This window comes from Clupea harengus, chromosome 10, assembly GCF_900700415.2.
Source record: "Clupea harengus chromosome 10, Ch_v2.0.2, whole genome shotgun sequence".
Taxonomy (NCBI): Eukaryota; Metazoa; Chordata; class Actinopteri; order Clupeiformes; family Clupeidae; genus Clupea; species Clupea harengus.
This window is the reverse complement of record NC_045161.1, coordinates 12,402,375-12,420,283: the sequence shown is the minus strand read 5'-3', so window position 1 is coordinate 12,420,283 and position 17,909 is coordinate 12,402,375. Positions and strand designations below refer to the sequence as shown.

At 46.3% G+C, this 17,909-nt stretch overlaps 1 protein-coding gene across 1 annotated transcript in view; it reads right to left on the bottom strand.

Annotated features, from left to right (window-relative positions):
- The window catches only part of LOC105910854 (heparan sulfate 2-O-sulfotransferase 1), a 50,967-nt gene that overhangs the window by 9,042 nt on the left and 24,016 nt on the right, over window positions 1–17,909 (bottom strand). Inside the window, exon 2 of the mRNA XM_012839619.3 lies at window positions 724–962. Within this exon, the coding sequence (XP_012695073.2) occupies window positions 724–962 (239 nt within the window). The remainder of the gene's footprint in view (window positions 1–723; window positions 963–17,909) is intronic.

Here is a 17,909-nt window from a genome sequence, read left to right as displayed (position 1 = left end):
CCCTGACAACCTCAAGTTTTGAACCCACAGCTGTTCCCAACTCTCTCACGATTAGGACGGTGTCCAGTGTTCGAACACCACAGCAGATGGAAACACTCCAGGAGGGGTGACAGTGGGGGACAAATAAGGGAAAGCAAACCTCCCCTCATACATTAGCAGGACTGAAGACTTTTTCATGGCTGGCCCAGAGAGTGTTAGGTGTATGTTGGGGGCCCCATCCGGGCTCTCTAAAAAGTCAGAAGTATAAATGACAGAGATGGGCTGTGTGTGTATGTGTGTGTGTCTGTGTGTGTGTGTGTGTGTAGGGGGTGCAGTGGCTAAGAAGGTGTTGACAGTGTCTTTCACAGTTGCACTTTAAACTCATTAGCTAAAAGTATGTATCCAGTTGGCATGGTTCTGTGAAACTGTAAGCTTCTGTTTTATGTCTTGAGCTCAAATTGACAGCGGGTGCTCAGAGCCCGACTAACCTCATACTCTTAGAGCAAAGGTTCTTCAGTCAAGGCATCATGAGTAGGATTGTTGGTGAGCTTATGGTTGCACATGAGGATGTATGGATTAAATCATAGCCAAATGCAAACTTTGTGAAGTATGTATGTATAACGAAAATCACCACCAAGACATCAACACACACCTACCTACTTCTACAACCTCATCCTGGGTTTGTCTCCCTTTACCCATTCCTCTCCCTTCCCTCACCTGCTCCCTTCCCTCGCTCCATCTCACCTGGTCCTGCAGGGACATGACGGGGTTGTTCTTGGTGGTGTTGATGTGCAGCACGTGGAAGTGGTTCTTGGAGCACAGGTCGTAGGCGATGTTGGTGAAGGAGGTGCTGGCCGTCTTAGGCACGCGGTTGTAGATGATCACCACGTCGTCGCTCTCGCCAGGCGGCGTCCAGTCCCGGGCCGCTTCCTGCATGTGCCGCTGCTCCACTTCCCGTACCTCGTGCCTGGCGATGGTGAGCTCTGCAAGGCAAAAAGAACAAGTCATCAGTTCACCAGATCAAATGGTGCAACTTCTGACGAGAAACACAAATAAGATACACAAATGTCTATGGTAAATGAAGCAAAAACCTCACTCTGTATTGAGCTTCTTTCAGCCACTTGATGTTGACTGCACAAAACTGACTCCGTTTGCATGAAGCGATTCCAGTAAAGCAAAGCCAACACTGTCTACATACGCCTCGGACATTGATTTGGGATGTAATATCACTTATGTAACCAGTCAATGCACAAACAGGGTCACACGCTGAAGAGTGTTCTTCACTGAACGACCACGTGTTTGAGGTGCTTGTGTCTTCAAAACACTGCGGCTAGAGAGCCGCTCTGATCTACAAAAGGCATCAAAATGGGGCCTTTTCTCAAGACCCATACACATGGTTGTTGAGCTACATGAGGGAACACATGTCTATGTTTGTATGTGTGTGTGGTTGTGTATATTTGCTTGCATCCATGTGGCGTGTATGTCAATAATCCTTTTTGTTTTCGCTTGTTTCCCCCCTCTCTCCCGAGCAGATCAATATTTGCTCATCCAGTTGTGCGACAACAACTTGGGTGAATCAGCCACTTTGAAACCCTTCTCTCAGGTCCAGCACCATGAGCACCAGCATACTTAGCCTCCCACCACCTGAGGCGGCGAGACACAGTGGCAACAGTAACACTGCTTCAAGTTTCTCACACCTCTGACTCACACGGCTTGTTACAGAAATACCCGTCTCTTACTGCTCAACAGGGATAACTGCTTTGTGATTTTGGCAAGAACATAGCCTACACACATTCAAGCTACATAAAAACACAACAATACACTTGTGAGTTCAGACAAAGCCTGGTCTGACTGGCTGACTAGCCGTCTGCACAGATCACAGAAGAAGCCCTTAGTTTAAGGGGCTAGTCAGACTCACACTGTCTGTCATTTACCAAAGGTCCACTAGCAGCAGTCTGCTCCAAACTTCTAGATTTATAAATGTGTGTGGCCTATTAGATGGCATATTTGCCCACCATGAGATGTCAATCCTCCTAAATTTTGATAAAGCTAAACTTGTGTGTGTGCCACATGTCATATCTTATAAGAAAGCCTCCTTGCAAGTGCCAGAGCTGAGCTTACGGATCTACAGCCGTTGCCATCAGACAATTGCTGCAATGTGTTCCTTCAAAGCCGGTGTCTGTTTGAAGATTGGTGATGGATTTGTGTACAAAAGCCTGTGTTGAGACTATGAACGTTCTATTGCTGGAGGATCACTGGACTTAACTGGAACAAAACTGACAAATTCACAACCTGCAAAGGAATATAACTGTCAGCGTTTTACCGAGAACTTTTTTCAGAAAATGTTCTGAATCTGACAGATATACACTGCCTTTATAGATTTCAGTCAGTTGACTGGCCTACCGTGTGGTGCTGGAGTGGGCACTGAAAGGAGTCGATAAGCGACTACCGGTACTGAGAGGGGTGCTACGTCAGAGACTGGAAGGTTGAGACAGGTAAAACACAGACTGTACAAACAGTCGTTATCTACAGTTTCTTTACAGTTATTGGGGTAAGCAGACGCAGGTGTATCTCTGTAGGGATCCTTACCATGTTGTCAGACTCTTATAATAACATTTACAAGCCTGTCAGTGGCTAAAACAAGTGGTTTACTTTGACGTGCCTGCTTGCTCCATAAGATTACATTACATAGCAGTTTTGCGGTTGCCGATTTTAGCGTTCTAATTCAATACAGGACCGATTTTTATCAACTCTGGCCCCAAAAAATAGGGCTCAGGTGGAAAAATCCCTTTCCCTTTAACTGGCAGCATCTCAAATTAGATCCACCAGTCTGTTTGTGATCTACTGACTGAATAAAAAAGCCTAAAAAAATCCAATCCATGTTGATGCAAGTTCAGATATTTGTTTTTCTCAGTAGCATCAGTGGCAAGGGAGAAACTGTTTCTGTACCGGCTACAACTATTCCTTATGTGATGTTTTGAATTCTAATTATCTCTGAAGCTACCATTCCTCTTCCTAAGCATCAAGGCCTACTGTGTTTGTACTAAACTCAGGGTCAGATGTAATATATATATAGAGAGGGGGATACAGAATGCCAACTGACTCTGCACGGAGGGTACTTTCATGGGTATACGAACCGAGCATGTGCCATGATGCAAGTCCGATGCATTATTCAACATATGCAGCAGAGATGATACTTTCCCTGCTGTAGACACACAGCACACACAATCTCCTGCACAACAGGCGAACTTAACACGCAATTACACAGAGGGCCCCACGGCGCAAACAGACCCGACTCGCTTCCTCCACCTCAGGCCACCGGCGCAGAAAAACACTGGCTTCAAATATTGATCAGAAGCTTTAACAAGGTCCCGCAGGTCCAACAGCTCAGTGTGTGGAGGTGTGCGTCAGTGTCATCCGATGCCCAGAGAATGCGGCATGAGCCTCGGTCTGCTCCCGGGGGGGGGGGGGGGGGGGGGAGTGGAGAGGAAACTGAACTCCCACCCCTCGTGCTGGTGTCGGAAAGGTTATCCTCTGCCTCTATCCAGCTGACCTCCCCGTTCCCCATAGCGTAGCTGTGTTATGGCATGCTCTGTGGAACGTGGGAGGTCCAGGCTCCAGAGCTGGACTGGAACAGAAAGCACGAGGCCCACAGAGAAACTAGACCGGACGGAACTCGACTGGATGATGCAGGAAGAGAGAAGAGAAGAGATGCATGTAAGGTGCATCACACGCTGCTCAATTTACATGACGCTACGGTGTGTGTGTGTGTGTGTGTGTGTAGGTAAGTAACATCAGTGGGACTCCCTGTCACTGACCGTGGTTACATGGATTCGAATAACTGCCTTAGTCGGACTGAAATCGCATTATCCGTTTCATGTAAGCACCTTAGTCGGATCGTAGTCGGACCGCACATAGTCGGACTAACACCCCTGGATAACTCGATCCGATCCAGTTGATAGTTCGACTATTGCGGCATGTAACGGTGAATTGGATAAGGAACTGGACTTTGCGTCTTTGCGCATGCTCCCTCTCTCCCTGCCAGGTCGTGACCCGGAAGACGAAAGAGGGATAAGTTGTCTCAACTGTTCATACTAATGACACGGTTTTTTATGAATATCCTGCAGACTGTCTCACAAGCTTATTCTTGTTGATTATGAACAAACATAACAGAAGAGGACCGAAGATATGAGCACCTTTACAACCCCTCCTTAAACACGTATAAGGACGTTCCACATTGTATTTGCTTAAAACAACAGCAGTACTGTCAAATCAGCTGTCACTCGGCTATTACCTGACCAAGGTTCCATGGCAATGTTCCGAAAGCCCATTTTTCCGACAGCCCGCTGTTCCGAAATTGTGAGTACAGCAACGTGAACCACTATAGCCCACATGCACATCCCAATGAATCACACAATCATAAACATATAAATGCCTTTATTTCACAAGCATTAACTTGAATTCAGAATATTATTATACACACATGCATTTGCATCGCGATGATACAAAAATATTTGTATGATTGCCAACGCATGCATGCTTTGTCAGTGCTTGACAAGATCTGCGTAATGTCCTGCGACAATCTGCCGGTGATTTCCTTCGCATGAGTGGTAGCCTACCCCATATTCAAAACCAGAGTAGGCTAACTTAACAAATATTGCCTAGGAAAAGTTATATGCGTGATAGCCCGGTGAGCGTCTCCGCTCTGCTGTGCAAACGTAATGCTTTGAGTGTTTTGTGCCACTTAAAATATTTCTAAATTTTGCCAGGGGGACTATTTTTCGGAATATTGAGATTTCGGAATATCGGGCTTTCGGAACACTGGGCCGTCTCCCCTGACCAATACCTGTCAAACTCGGTGATACTATTCACAACTAATTTGTCCTTCATTTTATCAAATATGATGAAATTTGGTATTGTGCCCGCGAGGCACGCGTGAGTTTAGTTGTGTTCAGTTATCGGGCGCTGAAAAAAACCACGAATAAGTACTGTCAAATCAGAAAGCAAATCAGCTGTCACTCGGCTATTACCTGACCAATACCTATCAAACTCGGTGATACTATTCACAACTAATATGTCCTTCATTCTATCAAATATGATGAAATTTGGTATTGTGCCCGCGAGGCACGCGTGAATTTAGTTGTGTTCAGTTATCTGGCGCTGAAAAAAAACACGAATAAGTACTGTCAAATCAGAAAGCAAATCAGCTGTCACTCGGCTATTACCTGAGTTTTGTTCGGTTATTTGGCGCTGCCCTCTAAAGACAGAGATGTGACAGGTGGATCGAGATATTTTCCCGTAAATACCTTTACCTAAATACCTTTATAGACAACATCGATCATACACTCCCATTGCACTCAAACAACCACACTCAAACGAGGAGATATTGTATCAATTAGCCTATTATGTATTGTATTAATTGCACAGAGTTCCAGTGGCGCATGCAGCCGTACGCACTGTGCGTACCTTCTGCTACGCGAGAAGAAAAAAAAATATATCATGAACGCATATTTATTACAATGGGGAAACTATAAAATCGGAGTACAGACAACTAATGCCCAGCGTTGACGATGCAGATACAGAGCTGGAAACAGCTAAATGAGTTACGCAGTGAACTTTATCAAGCCCTGGAAAGTTCGGCAAATTTCTACCCAAACATTCATTGCGTCCTGAAGGTCTTGTATCTATCTACGAAAAGACTGACTGGACTTGCTCTCATGAATATTCACACAGATTTGGAAATCGACAGCGAAGAAGTACTAAAACAATTTGATGCAACTGGCAGAAGGGCAATGCTTTTAGGCTGTAACCCATTATTTGCGCGTGTGTGTGAATGTGCGTGCGTTTCTCTCGCCTTTCATCTTTCACCTTTGAATAATGTAACTTATAAACACATCGGCCCGGCAGAAACAAACAAACAAACAAACAACCCAAGAGGCAACATGCATTTCTGGACCGATGAACAGACGCGATTCATGCTCAATCAACTGTTGTTGTTAATGGTAGTGGTGAAGAGGTCAAGCGGAAAGGGCTGTATCACCACTAGTTGTAATGATATCGTATCGGATATGACATGCTTTCGGCCAATGATTCGATTTATTCACTGCCATGTATATTGGGATAATAGCACCTACCCTCGAAAGAAAGCATAGTCCGACTAAGCAAAGATTCGAATTATACCATCATGTAAACACACACACACACACCTCAGCTCCATTCGGTCTTGGCTTAATTCCAGGTTAAAGAGAGAGAACAAAAGAGAGAAGTTGAATGGTATTGGGGGAGTCTGGATTTTGGACAGTTTGCTGGCTCTTTATCTGTGTCTAAAAATAAAACATGGTGGGTACAAGAAGGGAGGTATGGATGCGAGGGGAGGCGAAGGGAGAGGAGAGGAGAGGAGAGGAGAGGAGAGGAAGAAAGGAGGAGTGGAATCGGGTACATCACGCTCTGCTGTGTGAGAGGCGGCTTAATTAGCTAAACAAGCTGCTCCTTCTCCCGACACACAAACACGTTTCCAGGTGATTAAGCCTTTGATGATGATATTGAGGAGCCATGGCATAATAAGCATCGCCGTAATTCTTCTCCCTCTCTCCATCGCTCTCCCTTTCTCCCCATCCTTTCGGTGGCAGTCTGATGGGAGCTAATTATAGCCCATGAGGCGTCTCACAGCCCTGCTCCCTGGCACAGCGGAGGCTTGGCGTCCTGCTGTCAGCCGCGCCCCCAGATTGACAAGCTCCCGGGGGGGTCGAGAGAGGACCCCCCCCCGCCCCCCCATCCACAGACACACAAGACTGAACATCCTGGTGCGTCTCTCCAAACACTTCAACTTTGGTGGCTGTAACATGCACGCACAAACACACACAAAACCGCACACAGGACAGCACCATCGCTAACACGCTTATCAGTGATGTGAGGCTACGATAAATTGCACACGAGGTGACGGCGGTGTAAATCTACGCAGTGGAGGAGCAGCCCATCACCAAGGCCATCGTAAATCAGGTGTTGATAAGGAGGGTGGAAGAAGAGAGAGCCTTGGAGAGCGGAAAAGAGAGAGGGAGAGGAAGAGCATATGAAAAGAGAAGAGGCTGCCAGGGTGCGTGTCGAATAAGACCGATGAGGACAAGGGGATAGTGCCATCACCCCTTGTGTTGATCTTCTGCAAAACTCCTCTGGAAAAAATGTTTCAGTTGCAGAGGGGTTTGATTTGATTTGAGAAAACTAGTAAAAAAGAAGAAAAAGAAAAGCTTGTTGATGTGCTGTTGATAATGTTCCAAGACGAGAGACTCTGAGGTGTGCCCCACCTCTATGTCTGCAACACGGCACCAGCTGCTTGCGCTTTGGCACCTCTTTAGCAGAGCGGGTGTCAGACATGTAACACTCTACTGTGAACATTTTGCCAGAGTTAATAAAAACGGCGTGTGTAGTAGGGGTTGCATGGGAACACCATTTTACAACTCCAGTTCTCCTTGCCTGAAAAAAAATCTAGGGTATTCAAGGGGCGGGGGGGGGGGGACAGGGCAGGGGTCGTTGCGTGCTGGAGGTATTAATAATACAGTGTAGTGCATCTCTGAACATGAGAAAAGCACTCAATTAGTGATATGAAGATGACACTGGGTCTTACCTTACACAATAGTGAAGTACGGATACCTGTGACATTTCACTATTACCACCAACATTCTACAGTAGCCCAAGAAATTTTCATCACTAGTGGAAGTGGGTTTTTCACCTGGACTTGTTCTACAACATTGTTACTCATTACTGCTTTCAATTCCGTCTTTGCCCACAAAATGTACGATTTGCATTGAAAAAAATTAGGCCATAAATATGTGCAAGTTGGAGGCTGGATCTCTGATGGATCAACTTGTTTCCAGCCAGTGAAAGAAAAACCTTTTCACCGTCCATACCTATACTTTAACTGGAATCCAAAACTGGATTACAAAACTACGCGAGTACTCGAGAATGAATGTAACTGCGAGAGGTTGAATTCTCTGTGCAACCCCTAGTGTGTAGTAGCACAAATCAAAAGAACCTGGAGCCTCAGTCTTCAGGGAGGGGAGAGAGAGAGAGAGAGAGGATATCGGTTTCGGTTTATTTATGGTGGGCGTGATCTTTCCTTTCAAATCACCGTGCCCATCATCACGCCACCATCAAAGCACCCACATAAGTGCCCTTGGGGTGACCGCATGTCTTTTCTGAGCTGTAAAACCTCCAAGAGAGCACTACACCGTAGCACAGTGGACCCTGGAAGCCAGGGGGTCTTCATCTCGCCAGTAGCCCAGTGCTGAAGCACTGACCAAGGCAGAGAGAAAGCGGTTCAGGTCAACAGCGGGTCAGGGGCCTGTGCCAAACACTGAAGACTGATCTGTATTGCGCAGATCTCAAGTTTCCCAGGTTCATTTTACAGTTCTTTTCCACTGTAAACATTTCCGATTTACATTTGTCCCACTCAATGTTACCACTTCACCCAGACATATGAACAACTCTCCTTTGAATGGACCCATTCGGCGTCTCGAGATGAAGACCACTTGTAATGTCAAGGTAATATCACCAACTGACCTTTAAAAGGCGTCTAGCCTACTTTCCTGTGTGCATCCACCAGGATTACTGCAGAGCCAGACACAGCATAAATGACATTGTAATAATGACTAATTGGTGCTTTCAGGTTCACAAACTGCCACCCCGTTGAAACTTTACACCTACTGAGAGCAGTTTCTGGCACCATTGACCTTTCCTTGTCTAATAATACAGTTAACAGGGAAAGCTATTCTCTGTGAAATGCTAACAGTGAGCTCAGGGAGGAAGGGGGATTTTCAGACTCTAAGAGCCTTCTGCTAACAAGTCCCAGAAGCAAAAGGCCTCGGGGGAGACATGCCTGGTCCTAAATCTTGGCTTCAGCAAGAAAAGTTCGGGAAGTTTCAATTTCTCAACTGCAAATCGCTGATATAGCCTTGTTGCTAAATAGAGCAGACAAGCAAATCTGTGACACCTTGCAATATTGATTCAGTGAAATTTGAGGGCACGGTGGCAGTCCAGTGGTCACAACTGGACTTCATAGCTGATTAAGAGCTGAAGCAGTCTCTTTAGGACATGCCTCAGGTGCATTGTTCATGCCACACACAAGGGTCTCTGAAGAGCCTGACGAGAATTGTATACATAACCAACTATCTACTGAAAAGGGGCTAGAAGCAACTCACTGCTGCATTGTGTCATAAATACCTATGACTAAGCATTATGGGCGAGCCATCTCCTCACCAGTGCACCTATCCCATCTACTGGAGTTTGAGTGTTTGTGTATGCCTATGTGCAAGTCTGCATTATGGATCAGTGTGACTTCAGCTCTGCCAGAGGTTACCTCAGTTGTAGGCACACAGACATGCAGGCATACCCAAACGCTTCACACAGTGTCAATGTTGCACTCATTACCAGGTTAAATTATTCATCAGAGCCTCCTCGGGAGTTGAACAGGTGGTGCCATCCAGGGAGTGCTCATTCTGCCATGACAATGCCCCCCCCCCATCCCCACCCCTCGCTGTCAGTGCTGTTGTTCACCACGTCCCGAGAGCACCACTCACTCGCTTTAGTGGAAGTCTGCCCGGGCACAGGAAACCAAGACACTCAGGTCTTGCTGGAGCGAGACCAGAGTGAAGGCACTGATACTATCTGGGAAATAAAGCGGCACTCGATAGGCGATATATGGAAGTGCCTCTGAAACTGAGTAAGTGAGTGGGAGGAGAAGGTAGAGAGAGGATCGTGAGAGAAAGAGGCAGAAGGAAAGAAAGCGAGAGGGGCAGAAGCCTGAGGATGATTTATCAATCTGAATAATATCTGCTGATTAAATTACCTAGCCGCAGATTCATCACCTCTCTGTCATGAGAGAGACAGGGGCAGGGTTTGAGGATTCTGAAGCTGGTGACGCAGTGAGAGGTGTTGGGGTTTATTATATAAGTTTATTATTTACCATTTCCCTTTTATTCCCTAACAGTTCCATGCCTCTTCTGTAAATTATGAGGTCAGTCAATTAGCCACTACATGCCTCTACATGCTCTGAACCAGGCGGTGATTGATTATGTGATGGAGGTGTTGGAATATGGGTGGGGGCCCTGATTTAGAACCTGTTGATGGTTCAGTCAAAGAGCAGATTAGGGATATGCATAATCTCCATGCCAAATACTATATAAAACCTAAGAACAAAAATAGCTTGAAATGCAGTTTAATACATTTATTTCCTACAGCAAGATAAATACACAAATCTTCATTCCACAGCAATTAGCTTGAAGGGGGAAGAAATCAACTAAACTAACCCTATTAAACACACTACAAGCACCTCCAGCTATTGCCTTGGGGTCCACACACTGTAAGCCTGGCATATCCCCAAGCCATGCACCAATTTGAAACCTGAGACCTTCCTCAGCTGACTCGCTGGTACTCGAGATGATTCTGCCACGGCATTAAAGACAAGAGCTTGACGGAACGTCACAGAAACGGGATTGTGGCAGGGTAAATCTGCCTGATGCGATTGCCCGCTGCCCGCTTCAACAAGCCCCGTGCCGACCATCAGCACGGCCTCCCCTAAACGATTTCCCTAAGTGCCGACGATAAACAGTGGCAGTGACAACCTTAACGGCCGTGTTCCCCCTCTCTAAGACACTTCACTTCCGCGGGACATAATTTAAGGAGACAAACTGGACCGGGCCCTCCACCGGAGGAGAGAAACAAGGGGATGAGAGATGGCGGGGAGTGAAGAATGAAGGTCATGCCGTCAGCCACGACTCCCGAGTGATTGTCTAAATGGCGCTGCCATGGTGAGCCGTGAGGGTCGTTACTGCCACCCGCTCAGCAGCTCTGGGAGATCTGATGAGGTGGCAGGGGCACCCGCCCCCACCAGCAGAGACCTGAGCAGGGCAGGGACATAGACTACGAGCTGACAATGGGTGAGAAACGAGTACAGGAAATAGATCCTGAATGTGAGGAGAATATTTCACCAGCTAGCCTGCCACTGATAAGAGAAGGGTGAGGATGAGGCTGTACAAACTAGATAACTTCAAGAAGTGGCCACTTACAAAAAAAATAAGAACAACAAAAAAAACTAAAAAAAACACCCCAACACGTGCCTACAGTACATCACTTCTCTGGTTCATGCCAGCAGAGCAGACTAACGAGTGCTTGATTCTGTGGAGGGACGTGTCAAAGAAGAGAGTTTCGTCTCAATTTCATCATGCACCTGCAGGTGAGTGAGGGTTGGTTAATGATGAACAGCCATTCATCTGCCCAGCAGCAGCTTGAGAAGGGAGACTTTCCTGCGCGTGACCCCCTGCTGAACCTCCCCGTGCTGCCCTCTCCTCTCCGGCTCAGACTCGAGGGCAGGGACGCCTCTTAAACCCCATGTTTTATTCAGGCTCTGCCCTGCAGATGACCTAAAAAAGTTTTGCATCGTCCCAAGATATTTGACAACAAAAGATAACCATGAGGTTTTTAGAAGGGAAACAGGGATCCATGGTGATCCATTAGCTCCTGTGTGTGTGTGTGTGTGTGTGTGTGTGTGTATGTGCGGTGTGTGGTGTGTGTGCACCATGGGTTTGTAGACTAGTCCAGAGAGCCAGGCAATCCCCACGTCTCTTGGGACCAGAAAGCCCAGTAATCTAAACACAGATAAAGAGACTGTACTATTAAGGGCAGGAAGGGACTATCAAATGGGGGAGCTTAAAACAACCTCGGTACTCTGCTTCATTCCACTCCGTTAAATAAAAATAACATGGTTCCATACACCGCGCTGCTCCAACCCAGTGCTAATTTATGGTCTCTGGGTGAGCTTCATAAACTGTTAGCTGGTGCATCATGGGAAAACACTACCATGCTGGGCAAGTTCCTCTGGAAAGACATACAGAGACGGAGAGCAAGAGAGCAAAACAGAAAGCTTGTTACTGTTGTACAGTGCTGGCTTTGAACTTTTGCCGTCGTGGAGCCGCTAATGCCCTGTATCTTTAGAGGGTTTGTGTTCATCTCCCTAAAAGCATTCCAGAGCAGCCAGGGCCCAGGGGAGGAGGCCCGCGCGACAGCTTACAGTGCTGAGAGGAAGGACACCCAGTGGTGCCCACACCTGTCATCCAGCCACCTGCTTCAACCACATCCCTCAGCAAGCCCCTTCACCGCTAAGGTCAGGGGAAAACTACAAGGCTGAGCCGATGGCGGGGACGATGGACAGACTTGGAAAACCGACTGTCAGAAAAGGTTAGGATGAATGAAACGAGGTCTGAACACTTGCAGTAACGATGGGACTCGAAACGTGATGCAAATAGAGTGGTTCTGCTTGAGTGAACACGGTTAGCAAGCGAAGCATGAGAACATCAGCTAAATTCACAGATTTATCTTCATCCAGATTGTTACCGAATGCGAGTTGACAAGAAAGAACAAGAACAACAACAACAAAACATATTTGGCACTTAATGAGCGGTGATACTGAGCATCATTAGCTGCTGGAGATACAAATAGAGCGGGACAGAAATCAGGGTCTTCACAGAAAATTAGGCTCTCCTACCCTCTCCCCCCTTTCACTACTCCCAGCAAATCTCCTCCTGTTACAATGAAACCAAACCCCAAAACTCTGACAGCTGTTGATCTCGCTCCCACTGGATTTAGTGTAGGGGGTGGTTTTTGAGCGGAGGAGGAGGGAGGAGGGGGACACATCCCTGCTGGGCGGAGTGGGCGACGCCCCTGCCAGTCTGAACAGCAGGCGACTAGAGACCTCACTAATGCCGGTTCCACTATATTCTCTGTGGTGAGTGGAGTGGGAGATTGAAAGTTTAATGAAATTACTGCAGTCAGGCAAAGGCCTTCAAATACATTAGAGAAAGAGAGAATTGGGGCGGGAGATCCGCCCCTCATTGTGTCATGCCCTACTTTGCACCTCTTTCAATATAGTCATTGCAAAAATGAGGATAAGAAGAAAATGCATCTCTGCCATACTTGTGAGGTGAAACACAAAGAAGCCTTGTGCTCTTGCAAATTCCAGCTCTCGCTAATTTTCTTAAAATTTTAAGGAATGGATGCTTAGTGTGTGTAGTGTAGTGTAAACTGCATTGAGTAGACAAGCACAGTCCCGCACTGGACTCGAACCTGCAACATCGGGCATGGAAAGTGGGCGTGCTAGCAAGGAATCTAAAACCCATGGGTGCTAGCATCTAGCACGTCTCTGAAGGTGTCTGGGAGGGAGGTTTACTCACTGAACAGCACTGCTCCTGCTGCTTACACTCACCACCCTCCCCCCAAAACCTCACTGAAAAAACAGGAGTCTCCTGTGGTCTCTAAGTTTATTGTGTTGAATTCAAGAAATCTTGTGACTTAAATACAGTATTTGGAGGCAAACTCCTTTCAGTGTGCCTTGTGGCCTAACTTGATTGATTATATGCAAGTAGTCAAACATTGGTTGCTACTAAATGCTGCTTGCTGAGCTATTGGTTACGATTCGTAGGCTGGTACTTACATGACTTAGTCTATTGTTGGTTATTATACGTGAGGTGCCCACGTTGGGGTACAGGGTGGAGAGTTCATGGATGTTTTCCAGATCCTGCATCATGGGCTCTCTACTGGTGATACATGTGATCTTGGTAAGAACAATAGGTATCTGTATCGAGACTGCGTCAGGGTGCATGTCACAACAAAGTTGAAATAATGTTCTCTCTTCCTTGACACTTCCCAGCCCGCACCCGCCTTAGGTGTCAGAGTCTCTTTGTCTGTGCTCTTATGATATAAATGAATGTTAACTGTTATCTGTCGCCAACACGTCTGTAAACCTCACTCCCCAACACCTTAACTCACTGCACAGTAATGTACCTGCTGGCTATTCGTGTATGTATGTGCATGCGTATATCAGAGAGAGAGAAAATGAGAGAGAACTTCCATAAAAAGGGCACACTACTTGCTATTCAAAAAAGAAAAAGAAACCTATTTGCCCTTCACACAAAAAGATGACTCCCATATCGCTTATCGAAGCACCCTTCATATCACTGAGAAAAATAAAACCTAAAGAAGGTGGGAAAACAAGGTGGTAAAAGATGTGTTTCAAAGGAATATGATGCCACCTTTCCGTCTCTCTTTCTCTCGCTCGCTCGCTCACCCTCCCTCCCTCCATCCCTCATTCCCCAAACTTCAGCTCTCATCGGTGGTGCAGATACCTGGGCCTTGTCCTTTCCGCTCAGCATCTGGGTCCTGCTATCACTGTTCACCCTTAGGTCCGGTGAAGCGTGTCTGTGTGTGTGTGTCTGTGTGTGTGTGTGTCTGTGTGAGTGTGAGTGTGAGTGTGAGTGTGAGTGTGAGTGTGAGTGTGAGTGTGAGTGTGTGTGTGTGTGTGTGTGTGTGTGTGTGTGTGTGTGTGTGCACACCACCCCTGGGAGAGCAGGTGGGTCTGGACAGACATGCTTGGGAGCCCTAGACGAGGATGACAGCAGACAACTCTGAGCAGACACTGGACTCGGTGTGGAGACTGCAAAATAGCTCTCTTGGGAGTCTCTTCCTCCTCTCTACCGGTCTCTCTCTTCTGTCTCTCGGCATTGCCAAACTGCTGCCACTCAAGGCCTGGAACGCAGAGGACTGGGAAAGACAGCAGCAGCAGCAGCAGGAGCACCCTGTCCTTCCTCGAGTTCAGCCGGGGTGACTGGCCTCCGACAGGCTTTCAATGATTCAGGAGCTGCTACCCGGGCTCTTTAAGCACATAGCTGTTGCATCGATATGACACTGCTCATCTCCCCTGCCACTTGGGGCCGACAACAAGCCACAAGAGTAAGTGGAGCCGACAAAGGGACTACAAAAAAAAATTATGTTTTAAAGTTCAAGGACAAACCTCTTTGATTTTTGACTTTGTTGCTTTAAATCGAATGATAAAGTACCCTACAGTCCATGTAAGGGGCAGAGGGCCTTCATTATTTTATTTTTAACCGAGACTTTTTTTCAACCAAGGAAGATGAGAAATCTGTGTGTGCCTACAGATTGGAAAGGTTACAACACAGTCGTGCATGTCCAACTCAGAGAGCGATTATCTGAATTATGCAGGCGAAAGGTCATAGGGGGGGTGAGTCGCACATTAAAAAAAGGGCTTCTGTGATAGTCCAAGGAAAGCAGAATCTTGGACAGGAAGCTGTAGTGAATGTCTTGCACACATACACATGGCTATGATCTAGGCTACATAGCAGAGAGTCACCAGGAGTGTGACAAACAAGATCCTGAAAGCCGTGGCCACTGTCGCACAGAAATGCACCACTTTACGAGCTGGCCGCCTGTGGCTGAGACACAGTGCATACAAAATGACTTACTGGCTTACTGAAAGGTTGATGTCGCCATGTTTAGTACGTTCCTGAAAATGCCATTGCAATTCGACAATCCGTCGACGATTCGACGATATTTTTACCATCACAACAATGATACAAATGTTGCCAAGCAACTACAGCTAGTCATGGGATGGCAAAGATAGGCAAAGGCATAGACAAAGATGATAGTGATCCTGTTTCTATGGTAGAGCCACCAAGGTTCATTGTTGCACCTTCTGCTCTTTTAAGCTTTGAAAGCTGCCGAAAAGATGGATGACCTTAAGAAAATGCAAGACAGCAGAACCGCATGAGTGCGAATTTGTTGTATGAGCAGTGAGTGAGTGTGTGAGTGTGTGTGTGTGTGTGTGTGTGTGAACACATGTGAGCGAGAGAGAGAGATGGAGTGCAATCCATGTCCCAGTGGTGGTTCCCACCGCAGCATTAGGCCTGCGAACAGATTGTGTGTGCATGCATGCAAGTGCTGCATTGGAGGCCTGCTGCTGAGTCAGGAGACCAAGGGGCCTCTCACAGGAGTCTCAAAACGCTGACCACACACTGGCCTAATTCTAGACAGGTGTGTGTGTGTGCATGTGTGTGAGAGAGAGAGAGAGAGAGAAGACCAAGACCGAAATAGTGAGCGCAAAAACAAGCTGTTGATTTTAGACAATATGAATTACAATTTGGCAGTTGATAATAGTCTTACTACAACTGCATCCACATATTTGAGCCTAATAAGAAGTGATCACTTATTTCCAACACAATAAATAAACCATCACATAAAGGATATGCAAAATATCGACTGTGAAGGAGCAGGAAAAACGGCGTAAAAGCTATTATAAGAATAAGAGGGGAATATTACTCATCCTGAGAGCAGATACTCGACACTTTTTCTTGCTAAAGCAGAAGATGATCTAATTTTCATGCAAGGTACGTGAGATCTTCTGATTTGAGAGATCATTATAAAACGATTTGGACCAGTAATAAACTTCACCCCTGACGGAAAAAGACTCTACCTTCTTACAAGCAAGGCCACTTCTCATGTCTCTCACAGCCTGAATTTTGTTTGTTTTGGAAACCTCAGAAAAGCATCCATCTCATGAGTGCGTTACCTTTCCTAAAACAGCACCGGTCCAAAAGCCTAGAGGGAAATGCTAGAGTGCACAATACTGTACTCTTCTGGTGTAAGTTTTGGCACTAAACTGCTGAATGAGCAAACCAGGCTGGCTTCCCTCCAAAAATCTGTCTACAACTTTGCAGCGTTTTGTTTTAATCTGTACTGCCCATTTCGTGTCCACCTAAGAATGTGTTAGATTAGCTTAGATGATTTAAATCCAACTCACATCTACACGTATTATCTCACTACACCCAAACATGTATTGTAACATAGATCTGCCTAGACTACGGCCAAGTTAACTTATCATGTGAAGCAAATTCAGGCTAATACCCAAATTGTGAGATTAGGGTTAACATTAAACCTGACAAGACGAGAATCTCCCAGTGTCACTTACTGTCGGAGTCCAGGGGCTTGTACGCAGCATTAATACTTCCCCTTGTGGTCCAAAAAGTTCAGCCACATCTAGACTCCTGGCTGTTCCCTGATGAGGTTCTTTTTAATTACGAGACAAAGCCAAACGTTACCACATTAATCTTCTCTCCCCATACTACAAGAGCTTTTTGTGAGGACAGATTTCACTCATCCAGTCATTTTCTCCCTCACCCTCAAAGCCTTGCCTGTGGTCTGTCGCTAATAGAAGCCAGTGTGATTAGAAAAGCAGCGGCTCAGTGGTAGGCGGCCTTTTAACAGTCAAATTAAAACAACAAAAGACAGAGAGGGGTGGCATATGCAGAGATAATAAAAGAACACGAAATATTAATTACAAGAAGTCATTTTCTTTTACCTCTTCACTTCACAGTCGAGGGGTTTAATTCAGTGCACCAAATATGGTAGATGAGGTGTTAAGAACACAGGCTAGTGCATGATTCTGGAGTCACAGTCTATTCCTTATTTATTATCGGACACACACTGGTCAGACAAACATTTAGTCTTTCACTTTTCTTCTCAGCAGAATCAGTAGGCTTACATGACAAGCATATTGTCTGAATTGTTCTAGAGTTGAATGCCAAAATACAACTTTGCCTACTTACCAATCCTTTGACTGGCATTGTGCGTATTACAAGCCGTAAAATCTTAACCAGTCTAAGCACTTTCACAGACTCCATTCAACTAATGAAAGCCCAAAAGAATTATGGGGCTGCCATATGGCAGAGATGACATCTTTATGCGTGGGTAAAATGATAAAAGACCAATTGGGCATTATTAAAACCGTGGATTTAACAGTACCCTAGCAACAGGAGAGGAAAAGACCAGCTGAGGTTTAGCAAAATTTTGAGAAATAAAGAGGACCCGTCTTCACCATAGGGGGGACATAACCCCCATCTGAACATGTGAAATGAGCGCATGAGAGCCTGGCGAGCGGGGAGCGATAAACGAGGGCCAGAGACAGGCTGCATTTATGATCATCATGGATTACAGCGGGGGTGAGGGCCTGCCAGCGAGCTGGCCATGAGTCTCGCTTGAGTGACGCGGGATTGAGAGATCACCGGAGGATGAAGGGGAGAAAAGAAAAAGAG